General features: G+C 38.2%; 2 protein-coding genes and 1 long non-coding RNA gene across 4 annotated transcripts in view; 1 reads left to right on the forward strand and 2 right to left on the reverse strand.

Annotated features, from left to right (window-relative positions):
• LOC126868105 (uncharacterized) overlaps positions 1–19,599 on the reverse strand; it is a 53,511-nt gene that overhangs the window by 1,980 nt on the left and 31,932 nt on the right. The gene's annotated exons all lie outside the window — the stretch shown is intronic.
• On the reverse strand, positions 884–12,181 carry LOC126868111 (uncharacterized). The gene is made up of 3 exons (XR_007690533.1): positions 12,050–12,181; positions 7,507–7,603; positions 884–3,743 (listed from the first exon to the last, which is right to left on the reverse strand). It is a non-coding gene; the product is annotated as an uncharacterized LOC126868111 (long non-coding RNA).
• LOC126868095 (innexin shaking-B) lies at positions 3,737–17,787 on the forward strand. 2 transcript variants are annotated; one of them, XM_050623307.1, is made up of 5 exons: positions 3,737–5,601; positions 6,751–6,970; positions 12,110–12,399; positions 13,726–13,979; positions 17,353–17,787. In XM_050623307.1, exons 1-4 carry the CDS (start codon positions 5,203–5,205, stop codon positions 13,972–13,974), a joined length of 1,158 nt encoding a protein of 385 aa, XP_050479264.1. In that variant the 5' UTR covers positions 3,737–5,202; the 3' UTR covers positions 13,975–13,979; positions 17,353–17,787. The 2 variants fall into 2 exon arrangements, with proteins under 2 accessions (XP_050479264.1, XP_050479265.1); XM_050623308.1 differs by lacking the exon at positions 17,353–17,787 and adding an exon at positions 16,965–17,064.

Raw genomic sequence — 19,599 nt, forward strand, 5'->3', positions numbered from 1 at the left:
AAGGTCTGGGGCGCACGTGAGCTTACGATACGTTGACCGCTACTGAGAGCGCAGGAGATCCCCTGCCGGAACATCGAAAGTCTCCTTGCTACACATTGCCCGAAAAAATATAACCCATACGTCACTGTGATTTGTAACCTAAAAATAGCGACATAACATACGCATCGTAGACCCTGTCCTAACAGTTTGCTTTGGGTTCACCAATTGTTTGTTGTACGAAAGATTGTTTTAGGCAGACGTCGTGTGTTTCAAAATGAATTCGATTAAAGCTATGGCTTTGCTAATCTGTTTTCCAGATGTTATCCTACGCGAAACATTTAGTAAATTGTTGCGAGGCGAGTTTATGCGAAAAATCGCTAATACGAACCTATGAAAAATATTCAAACGGTAATAGGACAACAAATTTACGATTACTTTATTTGCGTTTGCTGTGATTAAAAAATGTTAATTTCTATCATAATTACATTTTCTAATGTTTTAAAGTGCGATATCTTCTGAAATAATTGCCCAAGACCCAAATCATAACCAGAGAGGATACGGAAAAAATCTTCATTCTATTTACGCAACACTGTACACTTTGATTAAAACATTGCTGAATTTCCTTCTAGAATCACGCGTTTCGCAAATTTTCCATCACATAACCAAGATAACCGTTGATTGTTGATCGTCCGGGCTTCATATCTTATTTCCTTATGTACATGTACAAAAACGTACGATAATTAAAAAAAACTCTCGATACATGGGGAAGCTGGACGATCCGCCGCGGTTGACCAGCGTAACAACATTGTCTTTACTACAATGTACAACGTCAGATACCGCGAATAATGACAATGTATGCTCTTACGTACTGATTCAACGATCAAACTTTTTTTACTTTTGACACTTCTTTTTCTTTTCTTTTTTTCAAATTAAACTTTTATCAACGTATTTGTGAGATCTTTCGATCTCGAAAACGACAGCAAACACGCTATAATTCGAATCGTATTTACAAATCGACATGTATTTAATTATAAATGTTAATAATACAATACAAGCTATAAATGTTAATTACGAATAAATGGACGTTAATTGGACAAATGTAAAACACGCATTGATAAGAACGTTTGATTTCTGAATGTTAAACTGAACGACTAAAAGCGAATATTATGGATGTGTTGGGTTTAGGTTTCGGTTAGATTTTACATCCGGCCGCCGCGACGCAACGTTTGCGTCCAATAACAACGAATTAATTCGAATACGGGTACGAATAACGGGCGAATAAATAATTGATATTATTTTACGAAATAGAATAATTGTTATAATTTAGTGCAGCAGTAAATTAGCAGCAGGCAAGTTTAGTGAAACGGCTGAATTAAAGAAACTTTAGACTCATCTAAACCCGATACATCGATGATATTCATATTGGAATAAATTTCAATCGTGATAGCGATTTCTCGTAACGTGAAATTCTCGTACTTGCGTTGTGCGTTTAAACCCTCGTTTATAAAGAGAAGATAAGCAATACCAAGAAAATAAGACAACCAATACCGACGCATAGACTACCGCAGACGCGGAATTGATTGTAGTTTTTCGCGAATATCTCGCAAACTAAGCGAGTTCGAGCTTATATGTCTTATATGTCTAGGAAAATGTTGTTCGAGATACCGATTTCCAAAACCTGGCCAAAAATCATCGAAATCGGAATCTAGCCAACCCTTCTATACGCTTTTAGCCAAGCTTTTAATTTTTGTTTGATTAATTCCATTGATAAACGCACGAAAATCATTAATATTGTATTTCACGAAACAAGACGTAAGGAAAAAGGTACAGGAATGAAATTGGTTTTGGCAGATTCGTATTGCGGATTCGCTTCGATAATTTGATGAAATTGGATTTATAAATTGACGCATTCTTTTCGAATCGAAGATTCGACTGAAACTTTTCCTTTTTGAATTTGACATGTTAGGATCAGCGATGAAAAACTCGTGCTATTAATTTTTCTATTGAAAATTCGCTTACATAGTAAGTAGGGAAAATTGATAGTTGACTGCGTAACTTGCATAAATGTCATATATGTATATATTAAAGTCTTAGAATTTGCAGGGGACGATTGATGTTGACCTTGTCTTGATATTGGATCAAGGTCGTTCAGCTGTAACACAGTCAGCTTTGCTTTTTTCAAATGTGCACACACCCACCATTTTCGATCGTATGGAAAAAATCCAATATATATGTGGCGTTCTTATCGATTTTTCGATTCAACCTTCTATCGTTCGGACCTGTGTATCTGATTTGTAGATTAAACTTCGCGCCGCGAATTGTCTAGCAGCGGCCGTATAGGTGATAAGATGATAAGAGGTAAATACAGCAGGTTAGGTCTTAACGAGTTGTTATTTCTACAGAGGCGTTCGCTTCAGCGGCCCAGTCTAAATGACTGGATCGGCAAAATTTGGAGAATTCGAACAAGGAAATGGAAAAGAACGAGCGTGAATTCCTCGGTACGGGAAGACGTGGACTGCGCTGAGACAATGTAACTTTTAAAATACGGTTCGCTCGAAGCTCGAGTACAGACTTTGTTTTCAAAGATTGGCGGTGATGGCTAAAGCGAACGCTTCTGTATCTCGTGTTTCTGTATCGTCGTGTACGACGTGCAGCATCGTTGTCGTATTATCGCTGCATAGTCGAAGCAGGAAAGTAATTATACGTCGATGGATCCGATTAGGCTCTGTCTTTGTTCGTCGAGAGTTAACGAAATCACACACCAAATCTATTCGATCATTCGATTTATTTGTTTATTTTACTCGATATTTTATCGTATTGAAACGTGTATTTCATGAGAAGGATTAAAATGTTGTAAGGAAGGAAGCGGAATGCATTATTGTAATTTCGTTGATAAAGCAAAGAGACAGCAGTTGACGAAATCCAAAGTAATATAATGAAATCGTAGGCAAGTCAAGTAGGCAGGTGAAATCTTGCAAAAATCGTATCGTTAAAGGAAATAACTAGGACCGCAAGAATGATAAAAAGAAAAAATTATTATGTAGAGCGAATTTCGACCGAACGACGTGTAAATACTTACAAGCGAGGGATTAGGTGATTTCTTGTGAAAAGAGACGAAGAAGATACACATAGAGTCAAACTTTCAGGAGAATAATGTTTCAACATGTTTGATATTAAGAGCTGGCCTGATACCTTATTGAGATAAACGTTCAAACTTAATTGAAAAAACACGAAGGATAATCCTTTGATATTCGGTTGATAAATTTTCCAATTTTTGTACATTTTCTCGATAACGAAATCTTATAAGAAGTTAGAATTATGAAAGCAAATGGCAAATGGCAAAGGCAACGACGACGATTGAAACATTGTAAAGAACAACGGTATGTGCAATTTCATTGACAAGACAAGAGGAAGATACTTAGAGGATCATACAAGTTATGTGTTTAGTATCGAGGCCAAGGGATGCCTCTCAAGTTCGGCCAGTCTTCTAACGGCTTGCTTCCGCGCACCACCTGTGTCTGTCACCGTGTCCGAATACTCGTTCCGTCCTCTCGTCGATATCGGTCTGTTTTTTTTCATTTTTATCCATTTTTATCCACTCATTTATCCTAGAAATATACAGTTATTTCGGAGAGAAAAGAAAATCAGATCACACCCACTTACCAGATCACGCGTGTCAAACAAGTTGGAATTAACTGTGCAAGAACGTGCTTAGTAGCTCGTCATAGAAACTCGCGTCAAACATGACAGAACGTGGAGAAGATCTGTAAATCGAAGAGAAAAATGAAAATATTCGAAGAAATTGTCGACTTGGCAAGTCCTTCTAGCAGTAATCTCAAAGAAGTTTGCGGAAAGTATTGCAACTATAGGAAACGAATGGTAGCAGAAAGTGGGAAATGAAATATTTTTCAGAAGGGAAGATGAAAATGAGGAAAATTGAAAGAATGGCAGCTTGAGAGGTAGAAAGGTAGAAGAACTCGGCGAAATACGTATACTGTGAAGCATTGAGTGAAAAATTGAGTTGGTCAGAGTCTTCTGTGGTTGATCACGATGAAGAAACCGATACGGTCCGACAGTGACGAACATTATTTCTCGACGCGTTTGCTGTTTCCTGTGAAAGATTTGGAGGATTACGTAATGATGCACACAACCTGCAGTAAAAATCGTACACATTCTGTGAATATTTAGATAAAATTGATAGAAATTTGGAACGTTTTTGAGAAAACTGTCTCGAATATTTCTCCGCGTTAGATCAAAAGACAAACCGAATAGTCGGGATCGGAAATTGTCAATCGTTTAACGTAAAAAAATATTCATTCTTTTTTTCGGACATTTATCGAATGATATTTCAACGCAAATTTCTTACAACAACGCGTGTTATCGTTTTTATTTAACGTTCTCCATCCGGAAAATGTATCTTTCAATCTGAATTTTATGAATTCTCGAATCCGTCAGCTTCTATTCTTATATTTTAATCATCGGTGAAAGCTTGACGTACACACTGGCGTCAACTTCGATTACAAATAATTCAACTGCTAATTACAAGTCTAATATGCTTGCAGTTAATTTCAATTTCAGCAGTTTTCCACTAATGAGTAAGAATCGAGTTTAATCGCCTCCAAGTTATAACCTTCGACTAAAAATTTCAACGTCTATAACTATGTTAACTTCGATAATCCATAAACGATCGATTGCGACCTCGACAATTTTTCATTTCTTTCATTTCGATAATTCCACGCCTAATAATTATCGGATTTCGAATTTGAAGAATTCGCCAACCGATAATCGTACGAGTTTTAATTTCTCCCAAAAATTTCCCTACCAATAGTTATTTGACTTGAAGAAGAATTCCTTGACCGATAATTATTGGATTTGCAATGTCAAAAATTTACCAACTGATAACTGCTTGAATTTCAAGTTGAAAGAGTTGCAAGCTCGTAATCATTTGGCTTTCGAGTTCACGAATTTTCCAAATGATAATTATTTCACTCGCGATTCGATTCAGCAACAAAAATCTTGCAATTGCAAATAAGAAGACGGCCGATTAAAAAGATTATTCGAAATAAAAGAACCTCTGATCTTCACCTCTGATAAGTATCTTCGAAACGACCGAAAGCTCGAATTACAAAGACGGATCTGGAAAACGGGGAAGAGAACGATCATCTTCTCGACGAGGAGGATTCTGTAGTCTCGAAATTGATTCGTCGTTCAGGACGTAGAAAAATGCCTCTGATGATGAAGATGGTGGATGTATTCGGCTCCTTGAGGTCTCTGTTTAAAGTTCAACGGATCTCCGAGGACACTATGATATTTCGACTGCATTATCGCGCAACGGTGGCGCTTTTGCTTGGCGGGTGTGTAACGCTGGCGTGCAAAAGTATTTCCGGTTCGCCGATCCACTGTGAGGCCTCAGGTTCCGTGGATAAAATTGTTTTGGAAACATTTTGCTGGCTACATACCACGTATAGTATGGTGCACGCGTTTAATAAGAGTTTGGGACAGGCAGTACCTTATCCTGGTGTTTCGAATAGCAAAGGAGATGGAATGCACGGACACGCGTCGCACCCCTTGGTCAAACAGCACAAATATTATCAATGGGTCATCTTCTTTCTATTGTTGCAAGTATGAAAACGTCATTCTATCGCTGTAGTAGATGATATTTGCGATTGGAATAGCGATTGGAACGATAATTCCGTAGAATTTCCACTTTTTCCCAACGTTTGATTATCCGAACGATATCGGACGATAAAATAAACTGGTTACTCTAAACGGACTTGGATATATCAATCTCGATAATTCCTTATTAGACGTAAAAGTGGCGAAGAAATTATCGAAAGAATTAAAGAACAACGACGGGAACGCTGTCTGTCTTTCTTTTTCCTTCTCTTTTTCATTCTCTATTTCATTTATTCGACAAACCCAATTTCGATATACTGAATTATGCGGAATTCTCCCCAATTTTCTCTTCGGTACATGTATTTTCTTTCGCAATTCGTATCTGAATTTATTATCGTACTATTTGACCTGGTGAAAGTAAAGTTTTTAACATCCATATACACACACACACACACACACACACACACACACACACACACACACACACACACACACACACACACACACACACACACACACACACACACACACACACACACACACACACACACACACACACACACACACACACACACACACACACACACACACACACACACACACACACACACACACTATATTTATAATACATTATTACAAGATATATATTGTACTTTTAATCATAAAAGTACTTGTAATACGAATATTTTCTGTTATCCCTAATAATATAAAATATGATTATCTACGATATAATAATGTCTGGACACGTCGCCGAAACACATGGACACGTTATTAGGAAAATATTACTACAACGACTACTATAAATATCTTGTTCAAATATAAAAGCAACTCCACATATTACGGACTAGAGAGTTTGCTGTGGTTTGAAAATAGTGTATCATCATTTTGTCCCGAATTCTCGTGTTTCAAAGCGATCTAACAACTTTTAAATATCACAAACAGCATCGTGTGTACGTATGTTTTACTCAAATTATTTATTCTTTATTAACTTGTTCGATGTAGCGAGTACTCTTAATCCGCAGTTTGTCCATCCTACGAAAATAGCGTACGTTTATTTTAATCAACTCTGTAACGTGTAACGTGTAACGTGCAATGTGTAATACACCCATTGAACATCGTAATAGCGTTAAAATGTTGGACGATTCTTTTTTTCAGGCGATCCTGTTCTACACGCCTCGATGGCTATGGAAAGGATGGGAGGGTGGCAAGATTCATGCTTTAATGATGGATCTTGATATCGGTCTTTGTTCCGAGGTCGAAAAGAAGCAGAAGAAGAAAATGTTGCTCGACTATCTGTGGGAGAATCTTCGATTTCACAATTGGTGGGCTTACAGGTACTACCTCTGCGAACTTCTTGCCCTGCTGAATGTGGTCGGTGAGTTGCACGTTAGTTCTTCCTCTTCGTCGTTTCGATACGTGATAAATTATATTGGTCTTTATGCGCAATAGGGGACTTGATCCCTACCGATCTCAATTTTCTTTCTACGCATTCTGCAGTAACCGGCTTTTTTACATAGCTCAAACTAAACTTAGCTTATTGACGTGTATACGATGAGTGAGTATGCACGGCTGTGCACGCTTGTGAAATGAATGGGGCGGTGGGGGGAGGGGGCTTTATACATACATGTATACATATTAGGAATTAATAGAATCAGCGTTAGTGCGAAATAATTTTCACAAGGCAAGAAATAAAGAATATATATATAGGCGATATAGAATTAAATATAACGTAATTACATATCATACATTCTACAATGAAAAACATAATCTAAAGTCTAAACAATGCGTAATTCTCTACATAGAGATTTCTCGAAACAATGAACAGAATTATAGAAGAAGTAAAACTCGATGCAAAGAAACAAGAGGAAAGAAAAATGAACACGAGAAGTCGTACAATTGGAGGATACATACGCGTATCGGACTTGCGTGTGTTATCGTTCCTCTCTTTCTTCGTCAACCTCTTCCTTTGCCAGCTATCGCAGACTATTTAGATCATCTCCTTAAATGGCTGAAACGATTAAGAATTTTTGTGCTAAGAAACTTTAGTATGGTACGATTGAATCAAAATTTATATGTAATATAATAGGTAGGAAATTAATCGTTTTAATCTATAATGTGTACAGTGACTGGCTACAAAAAGTATTTACACACCATTATAACACCTTATAACATTCACATATCGATTACGCAAGGGTAATTCATCCAATTTAACCACCTCAAATAACTTTTAAATTATGCGTCCGATGAAAAATTGTTACGTACAAAAAGGTGCGTGGTTTTAGAAAGGGCAAAAGGCGATGTAACGGCATTTCTTCTATACATCTTGTATAGAGAGATTTCAAAACTTTCAACGTCAACTTTGTCTTCTTTAAACAGAATCATATATTTTTTATGTCACAGTTGGAAAGAATATTGGTTTGCAATTAAAGAAAGACCCTATTACGATCTTAAACCTAATGGCGGAGGAGATATTGTGCACCGTTTATCGAAAAGTTACCTCGGTATCGGCGATAAAGATGAATCAGGCAGCGTCAGAGGATGATTCTAACAATCTTTGTCACTGCTCCTGTCTTTTCTTATCCATATACACACGTATGCATATGTATATGCATGCATATACATGGGATTTTTTTCAAATTCCACGCTGTTTTCTAGCATTAGTATTTCGAGTACGGTATATTTATTTCGTAAATTCGTTTCTTTTCGACACGTGAAAGCTTTCCAAGAATATGTGCCCAAGCACCGTTTCATCTTCAGCGTACCATGCGTCTCTTTGACGAGCGAATAAACTTTAGTCTTCGCCTTCTTTGGTTATTTTTAAGTTGGCAAATCGTTTAACATCTGCTTCGTCCGTAAATAGTGCGGAGAAAGTAAGACTTTCACTAGAAAGTAGTCCTTTTGTAGCTATTTAAACAATTCCAATTTCCAATATCGAGGGACAGCTGTTTTATTAACTTTTTTGGAAGTTGCAAAAGTTAAATATACACGAGTATAAAGGAAAAGTATTGAATGTAGAATGCAATTTTTTCATATGTAAAAAGAGAAATATTCGGCGTATCGGATATATATCTTTTTTTTATGTGTCTATTAACACTTGCAATGAAAAAGGGCCGTAAACGGTCAACAAGTATGAATGTAGATAAATTTACGGTAACTCTGAATTAACAGTTTTATCAAACGTAATAAGTAATAATCAAATTGATAGAAGCGGAACAGCCAAAGTGGTAAGTGTCGATAATTTTCAACGTACGCGCAACGGCAGAGCGCGAGACCTGTTTGATAAAAAGAAAAGAAAAAGAGTAAGAAAAAGGAAACGGAGAAACGGAAAAGTTGTGGACATTAAACGGATAATTTTAAGGGAATCGTAGTTCTTGAAAGAAGAAAAAACCACATAATTGAAGGATTTCGATTGTTAAACGTTCTGTTTAGAAATAATTATATATCCATATAAGCGATGGAAAATGTGTTTCGCTGCCGATGAGACGAATTCTATTTCGATTATGTACGTATGTTAGCGACAAAACATCGTCCCAAGCAGATTGTGGTAGATAGCATTAGCTAAATAGGTATTTAGCCTTAGCGTGATTTATGATGATATGAGTGGGCCGTGGACTCGATAAGCACCCCGACAGAATACTTGAACGAACGTTTGCAAAGTGGATATCCAACGACTCCGAGTCGCTGACCTACGATATGTCGATGATGTACGACTGTTTAAAAGATTCGTGAGATAGCTCACACCGATGGCAAGCGATCCGACGAGACGTCTCATTGCCAAAGAATACGGCCATTGTCCGAAGGAGATCTGGCTACGAAGCGGGCAACAAGCTAACGGTAAACGTTACAAGCTCGTGCGTACGCGGCGCTTACCCCACAACCTCGAAAGAGCAAAGAAAGAGTATAAAAGCTCTTTACAAAAAGATCCAACACGTATAACGGTTATCGATGGTTGTCGAGAGAAATTGCGTTTTGGTTGCTGATAATGGTGTAAACTATCGTTTGCCATTCGATCATTCAAGACGCGTAAAGAGAAAAGCGATCTGTATCATAAAACTCGAAGAAACGTAAGTTCGTTAAATTGAAACTTGATTTCTAACTGCAATTATCAACAGAAAAATCAACAAATATAATTTTCTATCGAGGGACAAATATTTTGAAAATTCGCACTGTTGCCACTTGTCATCGACGTACCCAGTAACTTTTTGTTCGAGTTTAACGTTAGTGGTTGGTAATTTGAAGGAAAAGTTTGGTTTCGTAGCGATAAGACATAAACTTGAAAGCCAAACACCTAATCCAAACATAGATAGCTACTATGCGCGAAATACGATTTCTCTCATCGATACCGCTTATCGACTGGCGAAATTTCCCACATCGATAACGATTATCGGGAATGAAAAAGATTTTTCGGCCAAATATAATTATCGTTATTTGTTACAAAGAATATTTTAATGTTGTGTGACTTTTTCCATTTTGGTTGTAACAGTTATGGGTTACCTGAAAAAGGTAAAAATATAAAGAAACGATACAAAAGGGAAAAATATAAGATGAGGAATACGCAACTAATGAATACGCAATTAATAGAAAAAGGGGAGACGTAAAGGACTATTGCGTACTAAATAATACAGATACTATTGACTACTTACTATATTTGCAATATGTTACAGTCGTGTTAGTAGTTGTTAGTTGTATTATTAATCGTATAATAAAGGGTGTGACGATATTGACGCGGTCATTCTTATCTTCTTTCAGAAGCGTGCCCGACGATACGAATCTATGCAGCGGTAGCGTTCCATGTTGTTCCGATTGTTATCTCAGCTTCGTCCTTTGTCCGTTCGGATCGTATAAATTATAGAGAAATTTACAAAAATTGTCGAAAATATTTATTATGGAATTAATTATAGAATTATGAAAATATATGGTTGTCGTGCTACAGGCGAGTTTCTTAATTATAGATTGGTATATACGAAACAAGATTATCACGGTATATAAAGAATTCCGAAGGAAGGTAGCCAGTTTTTCTTTCTGTATGCAAAGTCGTCAAACAAACAAACAAGCATCGACGATATATTCGTTAATAATAGTGGTTAATAATAATGAAATATATTCGTTCATGATCGTGCAATACAGACGATAGTATGGTACAGTGGAACCTGGGACTTTGGGTCGGACGTGACAACGGACATAGGAGAAGGGATCTTACGCGCAACTATGCGTTCGTTCGTGCTTATTCGTCTTCGTTTAAGTTCATCTGCATTCGTTTGTGTTTCCTCCGTACTGTCTAGTTCGTTTGCGCTTGTTCGCGAGATGTCGTCCTAGCGGCGTAAAGAAAAACCGGTGAATGAACGAACGATTCACGATGAAATTTGGCAACGATACAACAGACCACGTATGCCACGCTTAAACGACCGATATACGCGTGTAATTGTCTGTCGCTTTTCTTCAACGGCCACTTTGTTCCTGGCAGACCGCTGTCCACGTTTTCCAACAATCGAGGTACTGGTAATACGAATTGGCAATTGCGCGGACATTACATAGGTATAATCGCCGCCCGGACTTACATTTCAAGATATTCGTAAAATTCTTCGATTGAATTTAGGTTACGATTGCGGTATTCCGAAGTAGGAGGTGGTTGTTTCATTTTTTGGAAATTTGACGAAGAAAATCACCGAGCTGTTCTATTTCGCGTGTAATCGACTATAACTTTTATTAACTCGATATACGGCACTGAGAGTATGAATACGGTGACTGAGAAAAATATTTGCACGTTTATCGTGGAAAACTTTGACGGACAATGCTGTTGGTCGGGTGTCTAATCTTGCAACAGTCGATAGGCTGACCTGGTAGGCCTGGTAGGCCTGAGCTGATAAGCCACAGATATAGAAAAAAAACGGATTTTTAAAAGAATCGCAAATTTTATGCCTTTACATGCCACTAGCGATCGTCGCGATCGTCATAATCGGTTGTTACCGTTGACACGAAAAGATTCCGTCGACGCTTTCCAATTTAAGGAGCCAGACGCCTAGGAGAAAGTCCGAGACTGCTGTGACACGCGATAAAGTAGACGCGTTTCTGCCATTTCTCCGTTTCGTTTCTAGCAGAAAAAGTGAAACAGTTTGGTAAAAGACGCGACGGTGGCGATGGTATACTCGATTACGACTCGATTACGGTTACGACGACGGCTGCTGCCGCTCGACGTAACGGAACCGCTAAACGCGTGCGGCTGTTACTCGCCGCTATTGAATATCACACGTCACATACGGCACATACGGCACATACGACGGTACTGGCACACACCCGTATATCTTCTAATAAATCTTATTCTCGTAGTACAAAGTTTTCCGAGTCGTAGGAAATTTATATTGTATTTGGGTGTAATTAATCGCTATTGGTAGCGTAAACGCTACGATAAATACGCTCGTGTGGCAATACTTTTCGTAGCCAGCGTAATGCCTACTCGATATTTAGAGCGAATCCATGGCGATAGAAATTATACGAAGCGTTTGAATTTGAGCAGGTCAGATGTTCCTGATGAACCGGTTCTTCGATGGTGCGTTCCTGACGTTCGGTATCGACGTGCTGAGGTTCCTCGAGTCGGATCAGGAGGACCGGATCGATCCGATGATTTACGTGTTCCCTAGAATGACCAAGTGCACCTTCTACAAATACGGCGTAAGCGGAGAGGTGGAGAGGCACGACGCCGTTTGCATACTGCCCTTGAACGTCGTCAACGAGAAGATCTACGTGTTTCTCTGGTTCTGGTTCCTCTTTCTCGGCATGCTGAGCTTCGTCACGATTTTATACAGGGTAAGCGACTCTTTTCCGTTTCATGTACGGTACAGGCTCCTATATCGAGAGTAATAGGAAGGCAAAAATAGTTGGATAACCAAATAATCATCTTGCTCGTATTAAATTTCATTCGTTCGAACGGAGATCAAAGAAATTGTTAGTTTGTTTCAATCAACTGCACAAATTTTCGACGCGAGAAACTAGAAACGTACAGCCCCGTCGTCATTTTCATTTTCTGTTTACGCTCTAACACGTATAACGATAGCAGATATTGTACTCGGATAACAGATTGTTCGGATTATGTGTACGTTAAATTTAGTGAAAAAGAAGATAATTTATTTATCGGTCGGAAAAACTGTAACGAAACTTGCAACATTCCACGTATTTTCAATCAATATCATCGAAACGTTCGACAGATTCTCCGACTGAATAAATATCCAGTCAAACGAATACCGGCTGACCGATTCGAAAAGTGGACTAGTCCCGAGACGATGATCCGTCCGCGAGAAAAACATGCAGAATGTACGGACCGAAAAACTCGTGGTTCCAGCGTCGCGAGTAACGATTCTCCAAACCAATTCCACCTTTTCTCCATACTATTCTATAATAAATAGTCTGCGAAGCGATGAGAGAAATGCCTCGTTCCGAAGACGGGGCGCGATCGAGAGTTCGGCAACGGCCCGGCCAAAGTTGCGGAATATGCATGCCGATAGGCTGGTCATCGAGCGCAACGAAGGCCCCTCCTCACCCCATCGACATGCTCGTAGACGTCGCTCACGTGCTCACACGCTACTGTGCGTGCGAATTGCGAGCGCGAATTGCGGGTCGATCTCGGTGGGAAACGGATGAGCGATACCTGGCCCAACCATTAGATAATGGTCGTGGAAATTGCTGCGGATGACCGTCGATTTGTTAAATTGGTAGTAAAATTTCGAAAACAACCGCGTTTGTAACACGCTCGGCTATTATTTTATTTATTTTACAATTTATTTTTACATTAGTATCACACTGTATTAGATACGAATTCTATCAGGCTTTCAAGCTACGTTACTTGATTACACATACTCGATATATCTTACTGCATCAAAGTTATATAGCAACGATCCTTTAATATTACGTTTATTCAAAGTTTCCATTTGTTCGGCATTTTTCCAACTTTTATTTCTCTAGCTTTTGCTACCACTTCCGAATACTACTGACTATGTTTCGCAGCATTTCTACGTTGCTGCTTGAGAAGCTCTCTATTACTTCGGATAGCTGGTTACGTTGTTATCTTGACAAGGAATGTCCGCGCGTAACTCGCGACAGTTAACCATTCTCAACTTCTTCTCGTACCTGTTTTAGATCGTAATTATATTTTCGCCAAGAACGAGAGTATACCTTCTACGACTACGGTTTCGTTTGGTCAGGAGAGAAGCCGTGGAAACGATAGTTCGGCGGAGCAAAGTCGGTGATTGGTTTCTTCTCTATATGCTCGGCGAGAATTTGGACACGGTGATATACCGGGATGTGATGCACGAGCTGGCGAATAAACTCGCCTCGAGACATCATCACAGTGTGCCCGGAATCAAAGGGGAACTACAGGAGGCCTGATCCAAGTGAGTTTATACAATAGTATCTTTTGTCGTGCCGTTAAAATCGTTTCCTCGGAAATTTCCTCGTTTCCTTCAAATTTTCCGTTTATATTATCCCAGGATAATACGTTGTCCTTTTATTGCATCTGAAAACGAAAGGTTTACGTTTGTAGATGCTAGTTACGTCTCGGGCGGTTTCGGCAAATTCTATTCGAAATAAAATAGCAACAACGAACAACAGAAAATAATCGTTTGAGATAATATATATTACATTATAATAATAGATACATCATTGAAGCTTATTAGAAATACTTGATTACGTTTTAGAAACGCGGAGTTTTATTTCGTGTCGAGTCATTTCGACGTCGTTTTCACTTGAAATAATTACACACGAATAGAATTTATCTCAACGAAACATCATTTTATTCGTGTATTATTATATTATATTTTGTTATATTTTACAACAACTACGAAATTTTGCATCACGGTACTCGGAAAAGAATGTGTCAGTCATTCGGCGTGAAAACCCATTCTTAAGGTTGATTATAGCGTAATAGCAAGTACGGGAAAGTAATAGGCAGGATAAATAGAAATAGTCAAAATGACGGTTATGTAAAACGAATGATATTTACGACACGATCGTTATTAGTGCGTTTGCGAAAGGAATTTATTACTAACGAGGTTACTAACGTTTCGGTTTACTAAGAAACTAGGTTAACGCAAAATCACTTACGCTTTGCTCGAGGTGTATAGCCACTGGACCAAGTTGTACGCTTATGCTACAGATTCCGGGTTATTGTCTTCTTATTATAGTTGCATGTTTCCTATAGGCCTGAGACTTGTTCGAACTTGTGTGCAATTCGTAACAGGAGGCTGGAAGATTCACCACCCGATCGACAAGTTAATCGCAAGTTGATCAATCTCGTTACTCCTAAACTGACTCCTAGGATCGTTCCCTTTGTCGAAACCTTGCACACTTAGCTGGCAATATCGTTGCAGCGCATGGACGACGGGTGCGCTCACTGCACCTTAGACGCTCACGCTAAGAAAAAGATATATGAAAACCAAGCGATTATCAGAATTACATACGATACGTTTGTTAGCGTGCAAAGACAGGCATCAAAATTTTAGTTTCGCTAAAATCATGCTTGCTTGTTGATTCAACGCGTATATAGTCGTTTGAATGTTCGATTCTTGCGTTTTTTTAGAACATCGCGAAAAACATCGAATCCTCAGTTTTCGATTTGCCATCGTGCATCGTGCGTATTTCGATTAGTACTCGCAAAGTTGATATTCGCCGTTTCAGTATTCTGACATGTTTAGACATGAAAGGATCTATAAACTGTAAATATTAATTTCCTATTGGTTTCCTATGGTTTAACGAACATCGATTTAGCCGGGCAGAAACTCGTTAAAATTTGGTTTAGTTCGGCAACCGACGAATGATTATCAGCTTGAATTAAATAATAATTGAATTAAATAGTTAAATAATAATAATAATAAATTCGCCGCTGCTTGCGACCGTGTTCCAGATGCACGCGTATAGGCAGCATTCGATGTCCAGTAACGACAACTTTTTCAGTTTTCTTCGGTTTTTCACGAATATCCATCGGAACTAGGCCCGAGCGATGGTTACGTACGTGAGAGAAAGTTGTTCAGAATCGTGACAACGTCGCGATAACGAGGCAAAACTTGTAAATAATCGAAATAAAGTTCGTGCCTTCGCGTACACACGCGAACGTTCATAGAAATTGCACGAATCGCTGTTCTTGCAAACTTGAACTGCGTACAGGGATGTGCGGATACCCGAAATCAGGGGATTGCCGTGCTTCGAGTATTCAAGTATACAGCATCGGCGTACACATATTCGCCTATGTACCATCCAAGTATACGTATCAGGATCCCGAAACTACGTATTCAGTCACGGTCATGTACAAGCGGATCGGTAATATATAATATTAGCTTATTACAACGTTAAGGAATTAATAGAAATAATATACTTGTATCGAAAGACGGACAAATAGTAACGCGTGACTCGTGACATCAACCACATCTCAATCTACACCAGAGATAAGACATCGATCCCCGACCTTCGATCCTCTCAACATCCCCAAACCAAAACGCATATAAGCTCGAAGTCTCAAGTTTACGTGACTCGTAAGATAGATAGATAGGCATTTCTTGCCCTACGAGATAGATGTATCGTGGTTAATGTTAACGTTTGACAAAAAGAAAGCGATAACGTGTCGCATTTACCTGTATTTCCTTTTATTTCCACTGATTATTACATCTTTTTACGTTGCCTTTCACGCTTCGAACAAGACGCTTGGAACAAAACGCTTGAAAGAATTCGATGATACGGATTGATGGAAAAAACTTGTGAATAATATAATAGTGCGATAACGATTAACGCGATATCGATCTTCGATGGATTAAACTTTCCATAAACTCGTAAACATCCGTGGTATAGCGATAAATGCTATTAAGTCGCCATATATAAATTCTGTCCTAGTTGCTCGATGGTTTTACATAAAGCCTTTGAATATGTGACGTCATACGGCCACTTGTAGCTGATACTGTCAATACGAACCTGCTGGCATAAATTAGGGACCAGAGGGCATAAATTTGTCGGCAACAAGCTTTAGACATTAACACACGTCCTCCTATTTTCGGCCGTTTAACAGCCACGCACGCGAGAGGGCTGCGTTCTGTTGAGTTTTAGTTCGAAATAACAGCATCATCTTGAAAGCAACGCGTGTGAAACATCAAGTGTAAAAGGAAAGAATACAGATGGTATATTTGTCCATCGACGCAGCAGGCCAATCGATATTGCAGCCTTCTTGCTTTGCGTGTACATAGTATAGACGTTATATACTGCCGTTCAAAACTTATCCTGACTTTTGTATGAAAGATTTCTCACACGCGCGCACACACAAGCTGTTTTTCCTGCTCTCGAATCCATCTATCGATAGGCTATTTTCGAAAACTAACCGAGAACCTATGACATAGGATAAGCGTGAAGAATGGACAAAGAAGAGATACATACGGTTGCGCCGGTCGGAGGCCGACAACAATTTCACCATGTAAATGGATCTGGTAGGCTTTTTAAAGAGTACACAGGTGACTTGGTAGGTGACTCCGTTTCGTTAGTTTGACGAGGGAACTTGATCGTTAGTTGATAGGGATAGTAGATAGATAGAAGGTCATATTGGTTCACTCGGCGATGCAGTTGGCGGTTGCCTCGGCCATCGCCTGAACGGCCACAACAATACGTATTTTTCCCCTATCTGCTGTAGGAACCGGGCTATAGTCTGTCCCACTGCTACTTACTAGACTCGTGCCGCATTTTCTTATTATTATCCTTTATGTATATTTTACAGTTGTATCGTTCTTGCAGGTTGCCTCGGAGAGCCACGGAAACCAGCGCGATTCTCATGGCAACGAGAAGCTACTTTTCACCGGAAAAGTGCCACCTACTTCTGTTTTCCAGAGATCCACGGACCAACGATCGAATCAAACGGATCGCTTTATATTCGTTATTCGAATCGTATGTTTTTCCTTCCTTGTACCTTAGCACCGGTTCGAGGATCGTTGGCGAATTATTTTTATGAACGTTGTTCCAACGAGAGCAATCTCTCGATCGATCGTGTTCGCGTAAAAGACAAATTGCCAACAACGTGCCTTACGACGACTTTCCATCGATTTTCAAAGCATTTGCACTACACGTCGTTCGAATTTGATTAATTTAAGAAGTGAAAGCACGATGCAAGAAAATCGTATAACAAATATACGTATATAAATATTTGACAAAATAAAAAAATATATATGGATTTGACGGATAGATTGCCAACAATTTCAAATTGAAGGTGGACCATTTTCTAATTGGCGAATTAATGAAAACTGATGGATTAATTTCTTCTAAAAGGATAAGAGCGTAAGAGAAACGCGAAAATGGTTTTTTCTATCAGTGAAATTCAAAGTATTATGAAAATGAAAATGAAAATACAGGTATGTATTTATTTGCGTCGCCTAAAGTGTTCTACCTCGTACAGTCGCGTTGAAAGGCTGTAATTCTGCCATTTTTTCGTAAAATATGCGTTATTAGGCTCTTGCAAATGAAATGGCCAAAATGTTTATCGAATGAATGAATTTTATTGAAAGCAATATTTATCGATCGAAACGTTTGAACTCGATACGTTTTCACTATTTCGCAACAAGATCAAGATTCAAGTATGTCGTTGCGACATAATGGGACAATATCGGGCAGTCTCTGTATAACACAAAGATTAATCTATTTATATTTATATATACTTGAAGTAAACTATTACAATATTGAATCTTTTGTCGTTTGCTAAAAGTATAGACATACATAAAACCTTTTCCCTTTTTTAACCTCTTAACGTTCGCAATTGGTCCCGTTAGAACAAGAAGATTTTTTAAAATTCTTTTTTCCTCGCATGTCAAATATGTTTTCTTTATCTATGTTCTAATGTTGTATTTCTGGGTTTTACCTGATCAATTTGATGGTAGGATCAAAGCCGCGATCCAAATGATTTTCCTTCGTCCATCGATATATACGATACAACTGTTACTTTTAAAACTACTTGCAATTCGTTTTAGCACTCGTATTATCGATATGTACACAATCGGTTACGCGAAAACCTACATACATCGACATCGAAGAGACTGAAAACGCTTTATCAGAAAATTATTTATTACACTTGCAAATAATTGAACTTGCAACGTTCAAAAATATTCCTAACGGAAGTAAGCAAATAAGGAATCGTTATAGAATATGTGTCTGACGAATCAATCGCGACGTTCGCAAGATCAAGATATATTTAACCGTTTGACGATTTATTTCTTCTAGACATTAAAGTAAGGTAAATTTTAGAACAAGTTTACTCGCAAAGAATAGCCATTTGATATGATACATTCAGTTTCTATACATTAACCACACGAAATCAGACGTAAAAGACTATACATCTGTATATCTTATGTTGTAGTATTCGTTACTAAATTAATATTATTACGCTATGGAACGAAATATTCGCAGAAATGTTGTAATGGCTATTGAAAGAATGCATGCCATTTTACGTGAAAATATATTTGAAATGTATAAAAAAATTAAAGGGTTTAATTAAAGTTAAATTGCCAGAAGGACTTACACCTATTTATATTGTTCCGTTTATTTTATTATTTTATAGAATGCTTCGTTCGTTATGTTATCGAATTACTTGCTTATTACATTCCTCTCATAATCCATGAGGATTGTTTTTCAATCTTGTTCGATACGTATTCGCAGAAAGGGATTTAGTTGCGATGACTTTTGAATATATTATCGAGATTATCAAGCCGAGTAATATTGCAAACAGTTTGCTATTAGGAAGTTGTTATTGTATTTAACGATGTTTCGACAAAAGTACACAATTTTCCGCACGTTATTTTTACATTTGACAGAGTGCGAATAACCAAGAACTTCTTTTCTTTCTCTTTCCTTTCTGAGGTAACCCAAGTAATTCCGACCTAACCGTAAACTCGTTTCTGATTAACTACAAATCAGATTTTAACATTTATTAAAAAGTCATTATCGAAATAATTTTATTATAAACTTTTTTCGTTGAATCTTCTATTTTTTCTTGAA

Source organism: Bombus huntii, chromosome 7 (genome assembly GCF_024542735.1).
Source record: "Bombus huntii isolate Logan2020A chromosome 7, iyBomHunt1.1, whole genome shotgun sequence".
Taxonomy (NCBI): domain Eukaryota; kingdom Metazoa; phylum Arthropoda; class Insecta; order Hymenoptera; family Apidae; genus Bombus; species Bombus huntii.

What these genes read in the sequence shown, in the direction of transcription:
- LOC126868095 (XM_050623307.1), top strand. Translation starts at nt 5,203, where the DNA reads ATGCCTCTGATGATGAAGATGGTGGATGTATTCGGCTCCTTGAGGTCT. An exon ending in TCTTCTTTCTATTGTTGCAA is followed by an intron (nt 5,602 to 6,750) that starts GTATGAAAACGT and finishes TCTTTTTTTCAG; the next exon opens with GCGATCCTGTTCTACACGCC. An exon ending in TCGTCACGATTTTATACAGG is followed by an intron (nt 12,400 to 13,725) that starts GTAAGCGACTCT and finishes TACCTGTTTTAG; the next exon opens with ATCGTAATTATATTTTCGCC.